This window comes from Marmota flaviventris, chromosome 12 (assembly GCF_047511675.1).
Source record: "Marmota flaviventris isolate mMarFla1 chromosome 12, mMarFla1.hap1, whole genome shotgun sequence".
Lineage (NCBI taxonomy): Eukaryota > Metazoa > Chordata > Mammalia > Rodentia > Sciuridae > Marmota > Marmota flaviventris.
Window position 1 is genome coordinate 13,785,656 of NC_092509.1, and position 20,299 is coordinate 13,805,954.

The 20,299-nt window shown below is 35.4% G+C and overlaps 1 protein-coding gene across 4 annotated transcripts in view; it reads right to left on the reverse strand.

Moving 5' to 3' along the window:
• Nucleotides 1–20,299, reverse strand: part of Ero1b (endoplasmic reticulum oxidoreductase 1 beta) — a 47,548-nt gene that overhangs the window by 20,884 nt on the left and 6,365 nt on the right. For 2 of the 4 annotated variants that reach the window (XM_071619845.1, XM_071619844.1), the window contains exons 2-5: nt 16,169–16,288; nt 10,539–10,622; nt 4,591–4,632; nt 2,893–2,975 (exon numbers count right to left, since the gene is read on the reverse strand). In XM_071619845.1, the coding sequence (XP_071475946.1) occupies nt 2,893–2,975; nt 4,591–4,632; nt 10,539–10,622; nt 16,169–16,288 (329 nt within the window). The remainder of the gene's footprint in view (nt 1–2,892; nt 2,976–4,590; nt 4,633–10,538; nt 10,623–16,168; nt 16,289–20,299) is intronic. The other 2 variants (XM_071619847.1, XM_071619846.1) reach the window with 1 other exon arrangement.

Here is a 20,299-nt window from a genome sequence, read left to right on the forward strand (position 1 = left end):
TCTCTCAATCTAATGTACCATCATTAGTTACACCAAAGTCACTTTCGTCATGGAGTTATCATTCATCTTACATTCTACCTCATCATTTAGCAAAATCTATGACAAAGATTTCTAACTTGAAAAGAACAACTGTATTAATTCAAACTCTGACCTACATTCATTTTTATCTATATTCAGGCCTTCTGTCTTGAACACATGATGGCAAACATCTATCAGAGAAGCATCATGTTGCTTCCCTTCTTTATTCACTTCACAAAGGAAAAAACAAGGTAAAAAATATGTATAAAGTATTAAATCAGATAATCCCTAAATGTATTACTATCATAGCCAAGAATTTATTTTGAGAAACTGCTACATAACCACAAACAATTAAGTGTTTAAGGCTGCTGCACTACATAATTTTCAATTAAATTTACTGTAGGATATTTTTTCAATGGGAATAATTAACTTAATAAGTTTATGAAAACCTTTGTATCATAGTTGATTCAGGTGAAATATGACACCACAAACAAGAATGCCTAAGATCTAAAATGACATAACTATTATTGTTTAATAAGATAAATCTTACGTTGAAAATAATAAGTTAATTCCTTTTTTCTGGTTAACAATATGATTGACTTGCAAAAACATTTTTCTTTGTGCACTATTATTTGATAAGGCTTTTGCTAAGTACTTCAATCTAATACTTGCCTAAAGACATTTTAGTGGAAAAGAACTGAATATTTACCTAAAGCTAACAGAGCTCACCCAGTGTAATTTATACATGGGCTAGAAGGAACCAGAGGTCACCTATTTAAACTTTTCAAAAAGACAGTTTGGGGATGGATGCAAAGCTATTTACATAAGACTTTCTTGGACTTAACCCAATGTTTCCATAAAGATGCTGCTGTGAGTTACAGTCTTCAACTGGGAAATGGGTAGTTAGAAAAGGCTCAGCGGTAGAGCACTTGCCTAGCATGTGCTCGACACTGGGTTTGATCTTCAGCACCATAAAAAAAAATAAATTAACTAAATAGAGATATTGTGTCCAACTACCCCCCCACACACACACACAAACACACATATACACACACACACGTATTTTTTTAAAAAAGCAGCATGAGAGACCAGGAGGTAAGAAGGGAGGGGAACAGATATGATAAGCTGTCTTAATTGTGATGTTTTATGTGTATATATGCATTTTCAAATATGTGCACTGCATTATATGCCAATAATACCTCAAAATAAAGCCATTTAAGAATTATAGTACCAATTGTTAGAGAAGATGTGGAACTAAGAACTTTTAGGCACTGCTAGCAGTAATGTAACTTGATACAGCAATTTTGGAAAACCATTTGGCAGTACTTAATTTCATTCCTAGTAATATTCTCTCTAGAAATGCACACGTGCACTAAAATGTTTGTGAAATGTTCCCCTAAGTGGAAAACATCCAGATATCAACAGTAGGGTGGAAATACTATAGAATACTACATGTAGACAAAAAAATAAAACTTCCTAACTCAAGAACATGAATCTCACAGTCATCCATAAAGCTCCTTTTTCATATTCCATACCCAATCCTTCAGCAAATACTGTCAGCCCTATCTTCAAATATGTCCAGAATCTGACACTTCCCATAGTTTCCACTGCTATCAACTGTCTAACCACCATAGGTCTTACCTGGATTACTACAATATCTCATAACCAGGCTTCTACAGCATGGTATAGGGCTCCCTAAACACACTCTCATTCCTGTGCTCAAGATCCTTTGATCACTTTGCATTTCACTCCCATGAAAGCAATATTCATTACAAGTGCCTTCCAGGCTCTACAAGATCTCCACCCACCCCACCCACTCCACCTCCACCCCTCACATTTTTTGACCTTGTCTTGTACTACTTTGCCCTTGATCCCTGTAGGCCAGCCACACCAGTATTCTTGTGTTTCCTCATAGTTTAGGCATGCCCTGCCACTGGTCTCCTCACGAACACTTCAGGTACTACCTGGGATGCACACTCCTAGGCAGCCATATGGTAACTTCAGCCTTCACCTTTTTCAGCACTATCCTCAAATGTCCTGTTATCACTCAGGTCTTCCCCTGACCACTCAATTTCAAACAGTGCCACCCCCTTCACTCTGAGCCCTCTGCATTCTTCTTCCCTTACTTTTTTCCATAGCATTCAGTAATTTCCATAGCCATTTCAGTAATCAAACATTACCAACTGTTTGCAAAAATGTGAAGGACAAGAACAATCTCTCTGCTCTGGAAGTTTGTTCATTTGAAATGAGAGTTATAAAGGCATTTATTATATTATCCCTTTTACTTTTCTATATTAAGATTTTTAATATTAAATAAGATTACTAAATTTATTATGAGTCTTATCAATTATGTGCACAAATACAAACAATTAGAAGTTAAAAAGAATGTCTGCAATAATCTATTCCTAACAGATTACATTCAGTTATTTTACACTGCATAAGCTGCAACTATTTATAAATGATTTATATTGGCCTTCAAAAACAAATGTCTGCTTAGAGTAAATAATGAAGTCAGTAGGTAAAAAAAATCTATGAAACTTATGGAAATAAATTGTCATTCAAAATATAACATTCAAATTAAATATGTAGACTGAACTACTATTTATAAAAAAGTTTCAAGACCCATAAGCCCCGCTGAGTAATCTAAATTTCTACTTTTTAATATATTTGCTATTTATGATACATCAAAGAAATTTAAGAACAAAAAGGCCAAGAAAGAGGCAAAACTATTATGGAATTTAAGTTTATTATTATTAAATATTTATTAGCTGAAAATTTAATGTTTAGCAAAAATAATTTTCCAAAATCTCAAGAAAAAAAGACAATTGATATTAAACTAGAGAATATCTTTTAATACTATTAAGTTAAACTTGCCTTAATGTGTTGTTAATTGCTCCCAGTTTATTAGCTTGCTCACAATCTTGTAATTCTTTGGTATTGTTTGCCACTTTCAAGTACTGCAAGGAAGTTAACCATAAGTTTAAGAACAATTTTCTCTTGCTCAGCTTCCACTAGCAGAACAATCTGTCAATACAGATATACATTAAATATAGATGCATCCTATTATCAAAATCCCTAACATATATAAGAAATAGTAATAAAAATGAGGCACAAATTTCTACCTATTAAACAAGCAAAGATGAACATTTTAACAACTGGCATCAGTGCGTTGGTGATGACAAATCCGAAAACTCATTTGGGATAGAAATTTAATAAAATCTAGAGTAATAAAAATGTATAAACTCTTAAAACTAGCAGTGTTATTAATGAGACCATATCTAAGGCAATAATTTAAAAACAAAAGGCAGGATCACCTTCCAGAGTTATTTGTTAATGTCTTGTTACGTTGAAACAGGCATGGCCTATGGTCCAGCAATCCTACTTCTAAACCCAGACCTAGAGGAACATTACCTATGTGCACAATGAAACAAAATACTAGTGCATCATTTTTTACAATAGCAAAAACTGGAAACAAGTGAAATGTTGATGTATAGAGGACTTTTACTCCATATAAGGTCATATAACTGACTACTATATAGTTATCAGAATGAATGAACAAAATCCACAGATATCAAAAGAGAAAAAAATTCAAAACCCTAAGAATAAGTAAAGGCTGGGCACTGTGGCACATGTCTATAATCCCAGCTACTTTGGAGGCTGAGGCAACCTGGGCAACTTAGTGAGACACTGTCTAAAAAGGGCTGGGGAACACATAGTATAGAAGTAGAGAGGCCCAAATTTGCTACCAAAAAAGGAAAGAAAAAAAAAAAGAGTTTTCAACTTGAAGAAATAAATAAATATCTAAAATTTTTAAAAAATTTACACAAAATAATATACATAATACTTGTGGATAAGAGCATAACAAGAATATAAAACCACAGAAAAATGGTTTCCCGGGGCGGGGGGAAACATGGAATTGAGGAGGTGTTGTGGGCTTTAACTGCCTTTATATGGTTTTATTATAGATTTGAAACAAAGATACAAGAAAGTGAGCACATACAATACATGGGCAAGTGCAAGAAGAAAATGGAGAGAATGTATAAGAAGGCAGAAAGAGGGAATGATGATCTTCATTACACACGTCCAATAGTGAAAAACTAAAAGTAAACTGGTACCCAAAAATATAAATTGAAAAATTAATTATGGCATGCTCCTAAGAACAAAAAGGTAATCTTTAATAAGGGGCAGTTTAACAACATCTAAAAATGCACTCTGCTCAAAACAGCCTAATTATTTTCTTCATCCAATAGAATCCTGAATCTTAACAGGTAGACTAGTTGAAAGAGAAGATTAAAAGCACCCATATGATAAAACACTTGTTGAATAGGTGATCTGACGCTAGTTCAAGGTTCTTCTAAAAGTTCCACAGACAGACCTGAAATAACTTCAAAAGGAGCTAGGAATATAGGACCTTTCAGCTTGCTGCAAGGATTAGGGATTTGGAATCCAGAGGCAAAACATCTCCTGGCCCAACTAACTATACTATGGTTTTCTGCTGCAACAACTGTCAAGTATTATAAATGACTAGTGTTACTTTGTAAAGCAGAAATATTCAAGGAAGAAGTGACTCACCTTATTAGAAGGCCCGGCTTTAATTCCAAATGGAATTTTACTCTTAAAAGAACAATAACAACAATTTAGAAAGTGATTCAAAGCATTTTATCCTACGGGGAGCAAATACACATTCATTCAAAATGTTTTTATAATACCTCTTGGGATAAAAGCAAAGAATTATACCCATTTATAGACTAGTATGTCAGAGTGTCTAAAATTCAGCTCTAATAATTTTTAATGCTATTTATTCTTTATAATTCACATTATTTTTAGGGTTAAAAAAAAAACTGACACTCTTCCATAAACTTTCTAACTACAGAAAAGGAAGCTTTTAAATTTTTCAAAAATATTTCATATACTTTGCTCAACTTTAATTTCTGCTGAGATGACATTTAAAATTTAGGCAATTATGGATTACAAGAAGATAAGAATCAGATTTCACAGGCAACCCTAAGGTTTATCAATCTACATAATCTAGGATTTGCCAATGGAAAAAATGTTAGATCCAACATTTTTTCCCACAAAGCTAATAATTCATGTTAGGCTTTAATAAATGAATTTATTAAGTATTTCCAAATCGAACTTAAAACAAAAATCATACCTGAAAGAAAACAATCCCAGACTGATCCTTTGATCAACTCAGGACTGAATTCTAAACTTGACTACTTATGGGCTAGCAAATAACTGCAAATTACCTATTAAAAATTGTTCATATTTCATAAATTTTAACAAAATATTCAGAACAAATATTTCCTGTCAGGATGAAGAATACAAATAATGATCATGATAAATTATTTTCTCTAATCAATGAGACTATGTGGATAAAATATTGGCAGCAAATAACATTTTTATCACTTAAGTATTTTTTTCTAACACATCTAATAGGGGGCAGGAGAGAAAATTATAAAACTCAAGTAAAATCTAGATAGTCACAGTTATAGGACTCTGAATTTACACTCTGAAATAAATTTTAACCGGAAGCACCCTCTGACCGCTGTATGTACTCCAGTCAGTATAGTTTGCTAAAAGTTAAAAGCTTTATAAAAGATTTGCTGGAGAACATAATGACTTAATCAAATCTTAGATACAAGTCATGCAGAAATTGCCGTGAGTAACAAAAACATCCCCAAAAAGAATTATTAAAAGCAATGGTAAATTAAAAAAAAACTTCTAAAATCAACCATAGAACTTGGACTTGGTAATTGCCACTACCTCAAATAACGTGAAGCAGTCTGTAAACTACAAAGTAACCTTCACAATTAAATTAGATTTCAAATTCTAGAAAGCAAACTGCATCACAAGGTTGGGTGCAATATGAAATGCCTAATAAATTTTTCCCCAAAGACAGACAAATACAAAAATCCTCATCTTACATGAAGAATCATTAAGAAGGTGAGTAATGAAGGAATGGGGAATCTTTAAATGTCTATTTGTTTTACTTCCTATGTTTGGGGTTCTTCTATAATTTAACACTTTAATTTCTGTTATGGTTTAGATGTGAGTTTTTTAGTTTTTGTCCCCCAAAAGCTCATGTATAAGACAATGAAAGAAATTTCAAAGGTGAAATAATTGGGTTATGAGTTCCCTAACACAATCAGTGCCATTAATCCCCTAACATGGATTAACTGGGCTGTACCTATAAGCAGGTATAGAGTGTGGCTGGAGGGGGTGGGTCACCAGAGACGTGCCTTTGGGGTTTATATTTTTTCCCCTGGTTAATGGAGCTCTCTCTCCACTTCCTTATTGCCATGTCTGAGCTGCTTCCCTCCTCCAAAACCCTTCTACCATGGTGTTGTGCCTCACCTCAGACCCAGAGCAACAAGAGTACCTCTGAAATCATAAGCGTCAAACTAGAGCCATTGAAATCTCTAAAACCACGAGCACCAAACATTTTCTTCTCTAAAATTCTTGTCAGGTCTTTCAGTCACAGCAGCAAAAAAAGCTGACTAAATAGTTTATTATTATTAGAAACTTAACAAAGGAGGATAATCCATGATAGACAGTGAATTGACTTGAAAAGCAAACAACTTAGAAATACATAATCTATATCAAAGCCAAATAACTTACAACTCAAATTCAGCAGTAAGAAAACAACTTCATTTAAAAATGGTCAAAGCCAACCACTCCATTCACAATATCCTCAAAAAAAAAAAAAAAATACTTGGGAATCAACCTAACAAAAGAGGTGAAAGACTTATACAATGAAAACTACAGAACCCTAAAGAGAGAAATAGAAGAAGATCTTAGAAGATGGAAAAATATACCCTGTTCATGGATAGGCAGAACTAACATCATCAAAATGGCGATATTACCAAAAGTTCTCTATAGGTTTAATGCAATGCCAATCAAAATCCCAACGGCATTTCTTGTAGAAATAGAGAAAGCAATCATGAAATTCATATGGAAAAATAAAAGACCCAGAATAGCAAAAACAATGCTAAGCAGGAAGTGTGAATCAGGTGGTATAGCGATACCAGACTTCAAACTATACTACAGAGCAATAGTAACAAAAACAGCATGGTACTGGTACCAAAACAGGCGGGTGGACCAATGGTACAGAATAGAGGACACAGAAACCAATCCACAAAACTACAACTATCTTATATTTGATAAAGGGGCTAAAAGCATGCAATGGAGGAAGGATAGCATCTTCAACAAATGGTGCTGGGAAAACTGGAAATCCATATGCAACAAAATGAAACTGAATCCCTTTCTCTCGCCATGCACAAAAGTTAACTCAAAATGGATCAAGGAGCTTGATATCAAATCAGAGACACGCCGTCTGATAGAAGAAAAAGTTGGCTACGATCTACATACTGTGGGGTCGGGCTCCAAATTCCTCAATAGGACACCCATAACACAAGAGTTAATAACTAGAATCAACAAATGGGACTTACTCAAACTAAAAAGTTTTTTCTCAGCAAAAGAAACAATAAGAGAGGTAAATAGGGAGCCTACACCCTGGGAACAAATCTTTACTCCTCACACTTCAGATAGAGCCCTAATATCCAGAGTATACAAAGAACTCAAAAAATTAGACAATAAGATAACAAATAACCCAATCAACAAATGGGCCAAGGACCTGAACAGACACTTCTTAGAGGAGGACATACAATAAATCAACAAGTACATGAAAAAATGCTCACCATCTCTAGCAGTCAGAGAAATGCAAATCAAAACCACCCTAAGATACCATCTCACTCCAGTAAGATTGGCAGCCATTATGAAGTCAAACAACAACAAGTGCTGGCGAGGATGTGGGGAAAAGGGTACACTTGTACATTGCTGGTGGGACTGCAAATTGGTGCAGCCAATTTGGAAAGCAGTATGGAGATTTCTTGGAAAGCTGGGAATGGAACCACCATTTGACCCAGCTATTCCCCTTCTCGGTCTATTCCCTAAAGACCTAAAAAGAGCATGCTACAGGGACACTGCTACATCGATGTTCATAGCAGCACAATTCACAATAGCAAGACTGTGGAACCAACCTAGATGCCCTTCAATAGACGAATGGATAAAAAAAATGTGGCATTTATACACAATGGAGTATTACTCTGCATTAAAAAATGACAAAATCATAGAATTTGCAGGGAAATGGATGGCATTAGAGAAGATTATGCTAAGTGAAGCTAGCCAATCCCTAAAAAACAAATGCCAAATGTCTTCTTTGATATAAGGAGAGTAACTAAGAACAGAGTAGGGAAGAAGAGCATGAGAAGAAGATTAACATTAAACAGGGATGAGAGGTGAGAGGGAAAGGGAGAGAGAAGGGAAATTGCATGGAAATGGAAGGAGACCCTCAGGGTTATACAAAATTACATACAAGAGGAAGTGAGGGGAAAGGGAAAAATAATACAAGGGGGAGAAATGAATAACAGTAGAGGGGGTAGAGAGAGAAGAGGGGAGGGGAGGGGAGGGGAGGGGAGGGGAGGGGAGGGGAGGGGAGGGGAGGGGAGGGGAGGGGGGGGATAGTAGAGGATAGGAAAGGCAGCAGAATACAACAGACACTAGTATGGCAATATGTAAATCAATGGATGTATAACTGATGTGATTCTGCAATCTGTATACAGGGTAAAAATGGGAGTTCATAACCCACTTGAACCAAAGTGTGAAATATGATATATCAAGAACTATGTAATGTTTTGAACAACCAACAATAAAAAAAAATAAAAAATAAAATAAAAATGGTCAAAGCAGGGCTGGATGTGGGGCTCAATGACAGAGAACTTGCCTAACATGTATAAATTTTTTTTAACAGTTTTTGCTATAATTCAGTTTTATAGATTAGACATCAGTATTTTATTGATGTTAATTTTATGGTAAGAAATAGTTTTTTTTACATTTTTACTGGTGCATTACAATTACACATAACTTTGGGATTTGTTGTTACATATTTATACATACACACAATATAATAGTATAATTTGGTCAATTTCATTCCCCAGCAACTTGCAGCGACTTGGGAGGCTGACTTGGGAGGCTGACTCAGGAGGAACAGAAGTTTGAGGCAGGCCTTGGCAATTTAGCAAAGAATTGTCTCAAAAGTAAAAAATGTTTCAAAAAATAATTTGCCAGGTGAGGTGGTACACACCTGTAATCCCAGGGACTCTGAAGGCTGAGGCAGGAGAATTGCAAGTTCAAAGCCAGCTTCAGCAACTTAGTGAGACCCCCATCTCAAAATTAAAAGGGGTGGGCTAGGCATGTGGCTCAGTGGTAGAGCACTTGCCTAGCATGTGCGAGGCAGTAGGTCTAATCCTCAGCACCACATATAAATAAATGAATAAAATAAAGGTCCATCAACAACTAAAATATATATATAAATAATTTAAAAAACAGAAAGGGCTGAAGATGTAGCTCAGTGGAAAGCATCCTTGGGTTAAATCTCTAGTACCAAAAAAAAAAAGAGTTTTCCTTTTAGAATGGATATGCTTTTCTTTTTTACTATTTTTTTAATTTACCATCTTTTAAAAAAATATATTTATTTTTTAGTTGTAGGTGGACATAATATCTTTATTTCATTTTTATGTGGTGCTGAGGTTTTAAGCCAGTGCCTCACATGTGCTAGGCGAGCACTCTACCACTGAGCCACAACCCCAACCCTTTCTTTTACTATTTTTAAGGACAAAAAAACTGGACTGATTAAACAAAGTAAAATGTAAAATAAAAACAAGCTTACAACTAATTACTAGCAAAGGAGAAGAATACAACTACTTATTCTAGATATCAAAATCTAAGGACTAGTGAAGTAGCTCCAGTGGTAGGTCCTGGGTTCTATCCCCAGTATGGGGTGGGGGGAACAAAGTCTAAAATGTTTCATTCTTGGTAAAAAGTATACCCTTCATGAACAAGATTTTTTTTTTTAAAGGTAGAACCCTTTTTTTTCTTTAATACCTTTATTTTATTTATCTATTTATTTTTATGTGGTGCTGAGGATCAAATCCAGTGCCTCACACATACTAAGTGAGGGATCTACCACTGAGTCACACCCCCAGCCCCTAATTGTGTTTTCATTTGGCCTTTAACAAGGCCAAATGAAAACACAATTCCAAACCTCAAATGTTCTCACTTTACCCACTGAAATTCCCATCCTAAATTTGAAGTATAGGATCCAGTACTTCCCCCCCCCCCCCATTTTGGTCTATGAAACAAGATATAAACATTCAATAAAGTATGAAATAAAAGCCAATAATAGTATATTTAATCCAACATCAGGCCTCAGATTTTCCTTCCTTCCATTTCAGAAACAGAGTACATATACTTCCAATCCAAAAGTATCTCTAAACCCATTTTAGTGACAAGTATAAAATAAATGTTCAATAATCTGGTTATAAAGCAGAGCTGAAAGCATGTGAATGTTTAAAGTTCAAATCCATTGACATTAGTCTAAAATAAAGAGGTTATGTTTATTTAAAGTCAAGAGAAAGCAAGTTTTTTGCTATTGTTTTATTTTTATTTATTTATTGTACCTCTGGGCAGGGTTCCACATGACAGTCTTTTATTGAACAATGGCCATCTTCTGCCCAGAAAGGACATGGTCGCTTCAGATTAACCTGAGAAAAAGAATAAATTATTTTTGGTGAACGTGTATTATAATTACAGAATGTTTGTCAAATGTCACTGACTACCTGTGACATGGTAGTGAGTAGGCAGAAAAAGCTTCCTTTCATATGGCACCTATACAGTTCAGATTTTAAATGACTAAGTTTTTCAGACACCCAAATGTAATATCAATTTTTGAAATAAATGGCTATTAGTCCTGTGACACTTGAAAAAGGGAACAACTTTCAAATTCACTGCTCTTCTGAAGAACACCTGACAGCAATTTAGGACTACTATAATGTCTTCCAGCCTTCTTTTCAGGGTTCTCTTATGCATCCATTTTCTGAAGGAGTATGTACTGAGCATATGCAGTGTGTCAATCACTGGGCTAGGATTCAGGGAACCAAAGAAGCAGGAAAAGAACTCCTCCTGAACTTAAAATATACTGAAGGAAACAGAAATTAAATTAGTGTATGTTTATTTAATTGCAAGTTTAGCTCAATATTACAAAAGAAAACCCAGAGTTGTGTAACAGTTAGGCTGGTGGATGGCGGCTTCTGAGGACTCAGGTAACATTTCAGGAGAAATGAAAGCTGGTGGAACAGGCATCTGAGTAAGGCAATAAAGAGCTTGGATGTTACTGAGAACCATCAGTTGGGCTCATGTTTAGTGGGGAACAGAAATAAGGATAGAGAGAGGCCAGCAGATCATATAAGACAATTTAAGCATGTTTTATAAAAGCTCTACATTTTCATATTCTACACTTAACGGGAACCTGGTAATTCAATAGAACAGATGGATTGCCTATACCAAAGATCTAGATTATTTATTCATTTCCTCCCTTTATATAATTATCTACTTTTCACCACCTCCCCTATCAACACTTAACTCCTTAAGCTACTCTAATAGTCTCCCTGCTTCTACCACTATCTATTCTACACACCATCTATTCCACAGTTAGCTCACAAAGCAAATCATATCCCATCAATCCCAGCCAAGAATCTTTCTCTGACTTCCCATAACCCTTAAAGCAAATCCAGTTAGCAGCAAGCTCCACAGGGCCCTTCTCTAAACTGGCCTCTTACCCACTTCTCTGGCATACATCTGTAATCCCAGCTACTCCAGAGGCTGAGGCAGAAGAATGGTAAATCTGAGACCAATCTAGATAACTTATAAAGATCTGATCTCAAAATATAAATTTAAGAAAGGGGTAGATACAGCTCAATGGTAGAGTCAACTCCAGTACCAAATAAATTGTGGGGGCATAGTAAAAGTATACAGTTTATGCAAGAGATCAAATTTAAATTGTTATTAACTTAAAACAGCCTGCTCTAAAATTCTGTGTAAGCCCCATTCCTAACACAAAGCAAAACTCTTCATGGATACACAAAAGATTAAAAAATAAGTATTCAGGAAATACCACTAAGAATCATCAAACCACAAAGGCAACAAGAGAAAAAGAAAAGAACAAAGGATCTAAAAAATAACCAGAAAACAATTAACAAAATGGCAACAGTAAGTCTTTTACCGATAATAATCTTGAGTTTAAATGGATTTTCTCCAATCAAAAGACTGAGTGGGCCTGACATGGTGGCATATACCTGTAATCCCAGCAGCTCAGAAGGCTGAGAAAGGAGGATCACAAGTTCAAAGCCAGCCTCAGCAATGGCAAGGCACTAAGCAATTCAGTGACACGCTGTCTCTAAATAAAATACAAAACAGGGCTGGGGATGTGGCTCAGTGATTGAGTGCCTCTGAGTTCAATTCCTGGTACCAAAGAAAAAAGAAAGAAACAAAAACAACCGAAGATCTAATTATATGCTACCTATAAGAGACCTGTGTCCACTCTAAGAACACAGAGACTGAAAATGAAGAGATGGAAAGATACTCTCCATACGTGGTAACTATTAGAGGACAGGCATAGGCTTCTATCGGACAAAATAAACTGAGTCAAAAACTATGAAGAGAGGGCTGGGGATGTGGCTCAAGTGGTAGCATACTCGCCTGGAATGCGTGGGGCGCTGGGTTCAATCCTCAACACCACATAAAAATAAAAAATAAAGATACTGTGTCCACTTAAAACTAAATATTAAAAAAATGATTTTAAAAAAACTATAAAAAGAGGCAAAGAAAGTCATATCATAATAAAGGGGTCAATTCATCAAGAAGTTATAATAATTACAAATATACATGTACCAACATTAGAAAACCTAAATATATAAAGCAAATATCAATAAATCTAAAGGGAGGAACAGAATGCAATACAATAATAGGAGACTTTTTCTAAGGCAAGTTAAAAGAAAAAAAAGAAACACTCGATTCAACAATTAGCACGGTGACGCAAACCATCATCTCATCTCTCCTGGATTACTGCCATTGCCTTTCACTAGTTTCCCCTTCTTTCTCCTTATTCTTTTACAATTCATTTTCAATGTTTCAGAGTGATGTTTTGGTAAGTGCTTAAAATCCACCAACTCACCTCACAGTGACTAATCATGCCTTACATGATCTGGCAGCCCTGCTCTCCTCCCCTTGTTCACTGACCTTGCTGTTCCTCAAATACAGGGACAATGTAATCTCAGGAATTTTGCTCTTGCCTTTGCCTAGAATGTTCTTTCTCCAAATATCCACTTAGTCTGCTTTCTTACCTCCTTTAGATTTTCCTTAAATGAACCTTCTCAGTTGGCACTTATGAAGATATTAAATTTTGGCTCATTTGTTATGCAACAAAAGCTAGCTAATGCACAGTGCCAAGAAGTGAACTGTGGCAGACACCATAACACACTAGTCAGACCTCCTTCCAGGATGAAGAGCTTATAATTACCCTAGCTTCTGGAAATGTTGAAGGCAGACAACCTCAGCTGAAGAGATCCACCTTGGCAAGGCTGCATTCCACTTTCCTACAAATAAAGGTAGACTGTTGTTTCTATCTTTATTTCCTTGCTTGTTGAATCATAAATGTGTTTAAAACTAACCTCTTAGCTTTCCTTTGTTGCCACTTATTGTATGTAGAGTATAGTAGGATTGGTTAAATTTCCTTTTTATTAATTTCACAGGTAGGCAGAATTACAAGAGGAGTAGCTATCACTAACACTCTAGACTTGGAGCTAAGTGCAATAAACTAGAATAGAGCATTACTCTCTTTTAGGCGAGAGTATGAATAAATTTTGTCTGTATACTGAACAATTTCACTGCGTTGGCAGGAACATTTTTTATTTATTTTTTTTTTTTTTTAGAGAATTTTAATATTTATTTTTTAGTTCTTGGCGGACACAACATCTTTGTTTGTATGTGGTGCTGAGGATCGAACCCGGGCCGCACGTACGCCAGGCGAGCGCGCTACTGCTTGAGCCACATCCCCAGCCCCGAGGAACATTTTTTAAACTGCATGTATAAGAGAAAAGATGAGATTATATATTGAGCAGCTGTTATTACAAATAGCTATTATATGTTATTATATATTGCTATTTTTGCCTATCCAACTTCCATTTTTTCCTTTTTCTGTAACAGTCCCCAAATTTACCTTAGAGAAACAATAACTTGTCTTATATTCATGCAAATGCATTATCAACTAAGGTGTCCTTTCTTCTTTGGATGAAGGGTTCACATAAACATACTGGAAGTAATCAAGGCTCCCTCCTCCAGAAATTTTGTTACAAAAATATAGGTAAATGGGGACTGGGGTTATAGCTCAGTGGAAGAGCACTTGCCTAGCACTACATATAAATAAATAAAAAATAAAGGTCCATTGACAAATAAAAAATAAAAAAATAGGTAAATGGTTCATTAGTGACTGCTGTAGTTTCATCTTTTCTGAAGTATATTCATTTTTGTAAATTATTCCATAGCTTTTCTGAAACTGTTTTGCTAGCCAACAAAAGTACTCTACCTAGGATACCTAAACCATTATTTCTTCATTTGAAAAATGTGGATAATATTAACATTTGGGTGTGATGATTAAATGAGATATCCACTCATTCAAATATTTGAGTGTACCTACTGATCAGGCCTTGTAGAGATAAAGAAATAGAAGATGAAACCCCAAAACAGAAGAGGTGAAAGAATGGGGATTATGAGAGATTAAATGGAGACATGTCCTGGACTTTCTGTGAAAACACAGTCTTTGACAGAAGAAATGCTTTCTCCATTGTATTAGACTGAACCATATGTAACCATTTTTCAACCATTTAGGCAACAATTTCATATAATTTAATCTAATAGTAGGAAGGAAGCATGAGAAATTATCTCCCAACACAGATTCATATAGATTTAGTGGTGGGAATTAGAAGCACTGTCTCCTTTGAATGTAAAATGCCTAGATTAAAAGACATTAAGTAATTAGTCTAGGTACAGATTACTCTTTGGTATAAATTCATAGAATCTACATCCCTAAGGAATTTTGTATGAAGCAGAAATATTCATATTTTTTGAACAGTCTTGGTCCTGACTAAAAAAGCAGATAGGGGAAGTATTAATTACTTTTCTAATTCATCTTCCTGTATAGTCTCTTCACAGTTTTATAGGTTGTACAGGAAGACAAATTAGAAGAGATGGTGTTTCTTTACCCTCAAAAAATACTTAAAGGATTAAGATAGTCTATCTAGAATCAGGATAAAAAGATAATCATCATGCTCAATTTTTAGAATAAACTAAAAATGAAAATCAAATAAATTATAAATCAAATGAATCCTGAGAGGAAGAACAAAGGTAAAGCCCCTAAAACAGTTTTTAAAATAGTGTTCTAAAATTCAAAATAATTGTTCTTAGGAATATTAACTATTGCCATATTTAAAGGCTGTTGCTATCTTAAACTAATACTAGTGTTTTGTGAAGGTCTAAAGTAGAACTACTACTAGATTTCAGAACCAATTCTGCAGAATGGTCATGCTGGACTTGTGGCCTCAGCCTGGCTTACCAGCCCTCTGAGAGACCTATTCAGTCCACATCTTCTGCTGCCCTACTTTGCACTGCTAACAATGCCAGCACTCAGCTGTGAGGCCATCAGCACAACCCAAAATCTAGTAGTGTGTCCAGATGGCGGGACCTACTTTAAAGGAAGGTGGACAAAGTAAAGTCTCTTGCATTTTCAGCTTCTGTAAAGGGAGGAATGGTGTGCCTCAAAACCAAAACTAAAAGCTCAGGAATTCCCCAGAGGAAGGAGGCTCAGATTCCCTCTCCCAACCCCCACACACAGGAGGAAGCTTTATTCTGCTGGACTTGGGAGAGGCAGACTCTCGGGAACCTTTACTTCAGTAAGCCCTCTTGGGCTTCTGCCTGTTCTCTCAATCTGCTTCAGCTCATCCTGCCTCCTCTTCTCTTTCATGGCTACCTGCTCCTCTCCTCTTCTACCCAGAGTTTTAGGTAACTGTAGCACTTGGCTCAGATTCTTAATGTTTAATAAAACCAACAGGTTTTCAATATCATACTCAATATATTCAAATGATAAAATACAGGATGCTGAGAGGAAGCAAAATGGATTTTCCAAAGCATCATAAAATTCACAACTAGAGAGCATTATTTTCTAATTTTCCAAAGAATAAAAAAACTACAATCTTACCTTGTAATAACGAAAATAGTCTCGCTCTTGCAATTGTTTTATTTTGGGGAAGATTTTGTAGGTATTGAAATTGTCAATGCTGGTAATATCACATAGGCAATCGTCCAGAACTCCAACCACCTAAAATTTGCATATGTACATAAAAATTTAAATATGTAAATTACTGATATTTCAACCTTTATAGATTTGCTTTATTATATAAAAGATTGATGGTCAAAATGAAAAATAAGAATTCTCGGGGCTGGGGCTGTAGCTCAGTGGTAGAGTGCCTGCATCACATGCGTGAGGCACTGGGTTCGATCCTCAGCACCACATAAAAACAAGTAAATAAAATAAAGGCATTGTGTCCAACTACACCTAAAAAATAAATAAATGGGGGCGGGGAGAATTCTCCTTCCTTTAGCTACACACACATAAAATCCAAGTAGCCACTGAAATCTAAAGCAATCTCTTCCCAGACTGGCCCAGAGGTCACAGACTATAACAACACTGCTGCATCTTCAGGTCATTTTCTTTCTGTTGTTGTTGTAGAAGGCCTTTACTTTGTTTTCATGTGGTGCTAAGGATTGAACCTAATGCCTCACACATGTTAGGCAAGCATTCTTCCACTGAGCTACAGCCCAGCCCGCCTAGGGTCCTTTTTAATTTCAATACAGGGTCTCACTAAGTTACTAAGGCTGACCTAGAACTTGAGATCCTCCTGCCTCAGGCTACAGACTCACCTGATTACAGGCATGAACCATTTCCCTGGGCTCACAGTATTCTTTAATATGCCTCTTCATTTACTTTTAAAAGTATCCTATACATAAGGTACTATTAGCCTCATTTTACATAAAAGGAAATTAAGCTTTGGCAAGCCTAATTTTTCCAAAGTAAAAATGAAACTTATCCCCAAATCCACACCAGACTTTAAAACTCATGCTCCTGTCCACTACTCAAAGTATCCATTAAGCCAAGAAGAAAATTTGGTATTTACAAAGTGAATTTAAAATTCAAAAATTCCATAATCATTATTCACTAAGTTAAAAATGAGACCAACCGACTGATATGCGACTTTGATGAATCTTCCAGGAATTATCCCAAGTAAAAAAGTCAATCCCCAAAGTTTACAAACTGTATGACTCCATTTACAGAATATTATTGAAATGAAAAATTTTTAGGAATGCAGAAAAGATTTTGGTTGCCAGGCTTTAAGGACTATAGTAGAAGACAGAAGTGGGAGTGGGGAGTCAGATGAGGTTGAAGCAGACAAAAAAAACCAACAGGAAGGACTTCTAAAAGTGTTAAGGAAATCATTGAGTATTTTTCATTGTGGTGGTAGATACTCAAAGCTACAGGTGATAAAGTTGTACAGAACACACACAAATCAGACAAGTAAAACTGGAGGAATCTGGGCTGGGGATGTGGCTCAAGCAGTAGCGCGCTCGCCTGGCATGCATGTGGCCCGGGTTTGATCCTCAACACCACATACAAACAAAGATGTTGTGTCCACCGATAACTAAAAAATAAATATTAAAAAAAAAAAAATTCTCTCTTTCTCTCTCTCCCCTCTTTGAAAAAAAAATTATTAAAAAAAAAAAAAACTGGAGGAATCTGAATAAAGTCTACAGATTCTATTACTAACATGTCCTCTTTATGATACCAGATATGTTCACAAGCTGTTACCAGGGGGATAACTGCATAAAAAGGACATGGCATTTCTCTGATTTTTTTATTTTTTTAGTATTTATTTTTTTAGTTGTAGTTGGACACAATACCTTTTTTCCATTCATTTATTTTTATGTGGTGCTGAGGATGGAACCCAGGGTCCTGCGCATGCTGGCGAGTGCTCTACCGCTGAGTCACAATCCCAGCCACTGATTATTTCTTTAAATTGTATATGAACTTACAACTATTTCCTTTCAAATTTTCTACTGAGAACAAAAATGGGCCCCAGGCTGCTACAGGCTATTTAGTGATCCAGGAGTGGAAACTAGCCCTTGCTAGTTATATCTTTCTTCCGAGGAGTGTAAAGGTGACCCAAACTCCCTACAACATAAAGTTAAGAGCTATATTATCTTGAGATAAGGAATAAGGGATCATTATCAAGAATTTGGTTCTGGAGTTCTATCTGCTTTGTTTCATTTCATTGTTCCCACTACTTACAAGACTTCAAATTCTAGCCTGATAACAATGGGGTGAGGGAATCAAAATGCAAACCAAAATACTTTCTAGATTTTAAAATATTTTATCTAGTAATCACTATTTCCCTTTCTAATTTTTTTTAGTTGTAGATGGATACATTTATTTGTCTTTATGTGTTGAGGATCAAACCCAGTGCCTCACACATGCTAGGCAAGCACTCTAAAACTGAGCTACAACCCCAGCCCAGTAATCACTATTTCTTATGCATTTTTCTGTTCACTTTGTTCAATTTAGGAGGCTGAGGCAGGAGGATAGCTTGAGCCTAGGAGTTCAGTGGCAGTATAACCATCTCTTAAAAAAAAAAAAAGAAAAGAAAAGAAAAAAACACTGCTTTATGTTTCCCTGTAAAACAATGTATTTAAGAATTTTCCCCCATTTTTGAACTTTAATGTTAATGAAATATGTGAATTCTTCTGTAATGTACTTCTGTTGCTAACATTTTATTTCGACATCTGTCCATAATGATTCGTTTTACAGTAGTACATTCATTTTTCCAGTTAAAAGTATTGTATTATATGAAAATAATCACAATTTATTCATTCTATTAATGATTTATAGAGTAGGTAGAATGTCCCTCCCAAAGATATCCATGCCCTAATTTCTGCAGCTTTGTAATGTTATTTCACATTACAAAAGGGACTTTAAAGACATAATTAAGAATCTTGAGATGGGAAGACTATATAGATTATTCAGTACAACAGTTACAAACTTCCGTATAAAAGAAGAGTTAGAGAAGATGCTGCATTGTTGGCTTTGAAGATAGAGGAAGAAGTCACAAACCAAAGATTACAGAAGCCTCTAGAAGACTGGATCCCCCCCCACCAGAGCCTCCAGAAGGAATGCGACCTTGCTGATATCTTGATTTTTAACCCTGTAAAACCATTTTCAGATTTCTAACCCCCAAAAGTAGGAGATAATAAATTTATGTTGTTTTAGGTCAGTAAGTTTGTGTTGATTTTTAGCAACAATAAGAAAATAATACAACATACTTAGGATCTACAAATGCAATACAAATATTTTTGTATATGTATGGTGGTATACACATGCAGGAGTTTGTCCACGTTGTAATGATTAGGAATAGAGTGCAATAAGTACATTTCAGCTGTACTAGGGAATAACAGGCTGATTTCCAAAACAGTTCTAACAATTTATTATGTCACCATCAATGGACTGGGGTTAATGGTAAGCCATATCATAGTATTTGATATTAATCTATTCTTTAATTTTTGCCAATCTAATAATGTGGAATGGTATCTGGTTTATGTTTGTTTGCACTAATGAGGTACTATGTTCATGTTTTAGGAGACATTTGTATTTATTATTGTGTGCAATGTCTATCTTTAGTTCACTTGTCCTTTTCATACTGACCTACTACAAGGAATCAATACAAATTTTTTCTTATTCTCTTAGACCTTCTTCCTCTATCCTATTATGTCTCTGGAGTTCTCTTTAATAATTATTATCCTGTTGTCTCTTGAGATTTCCTTGTGAGTAATTTATTTGCATTTACCTTCCACTTATTCCTTTACTTATTCAATAAATTTACTAACAAACTTTGTATCATTCTACATGCTGAGAATATGGATTTAGAAAAAAACTAAAAATCTCTGCCCTTGAGGAGCTTATATTCTATAAGAGAACTGGAGAAAATAAAGTACAATGTCTGACAGGTAGTAATGAATAGGGGATGGGAACAGGGATTGCAGAATTGGAGCTACTATAATTTTAGACAGCCACATGAAGGAATTTTGGTAAACCCTGAAGGAGGGAAAGGAGCAAGAATGAAAATATATGAAGAAAAAGCATTACAATAAATTATTAGAAATATTAAGTGTAAAGGTACTGAGACAGTAAGCCTGCCCAAAGTTTCTAAGGAACAAGGAGTACCATGCAATTAACTAAAAAGAGAATTAGGAGACCACTATAAGACTTTAGTTTACTGAGCCT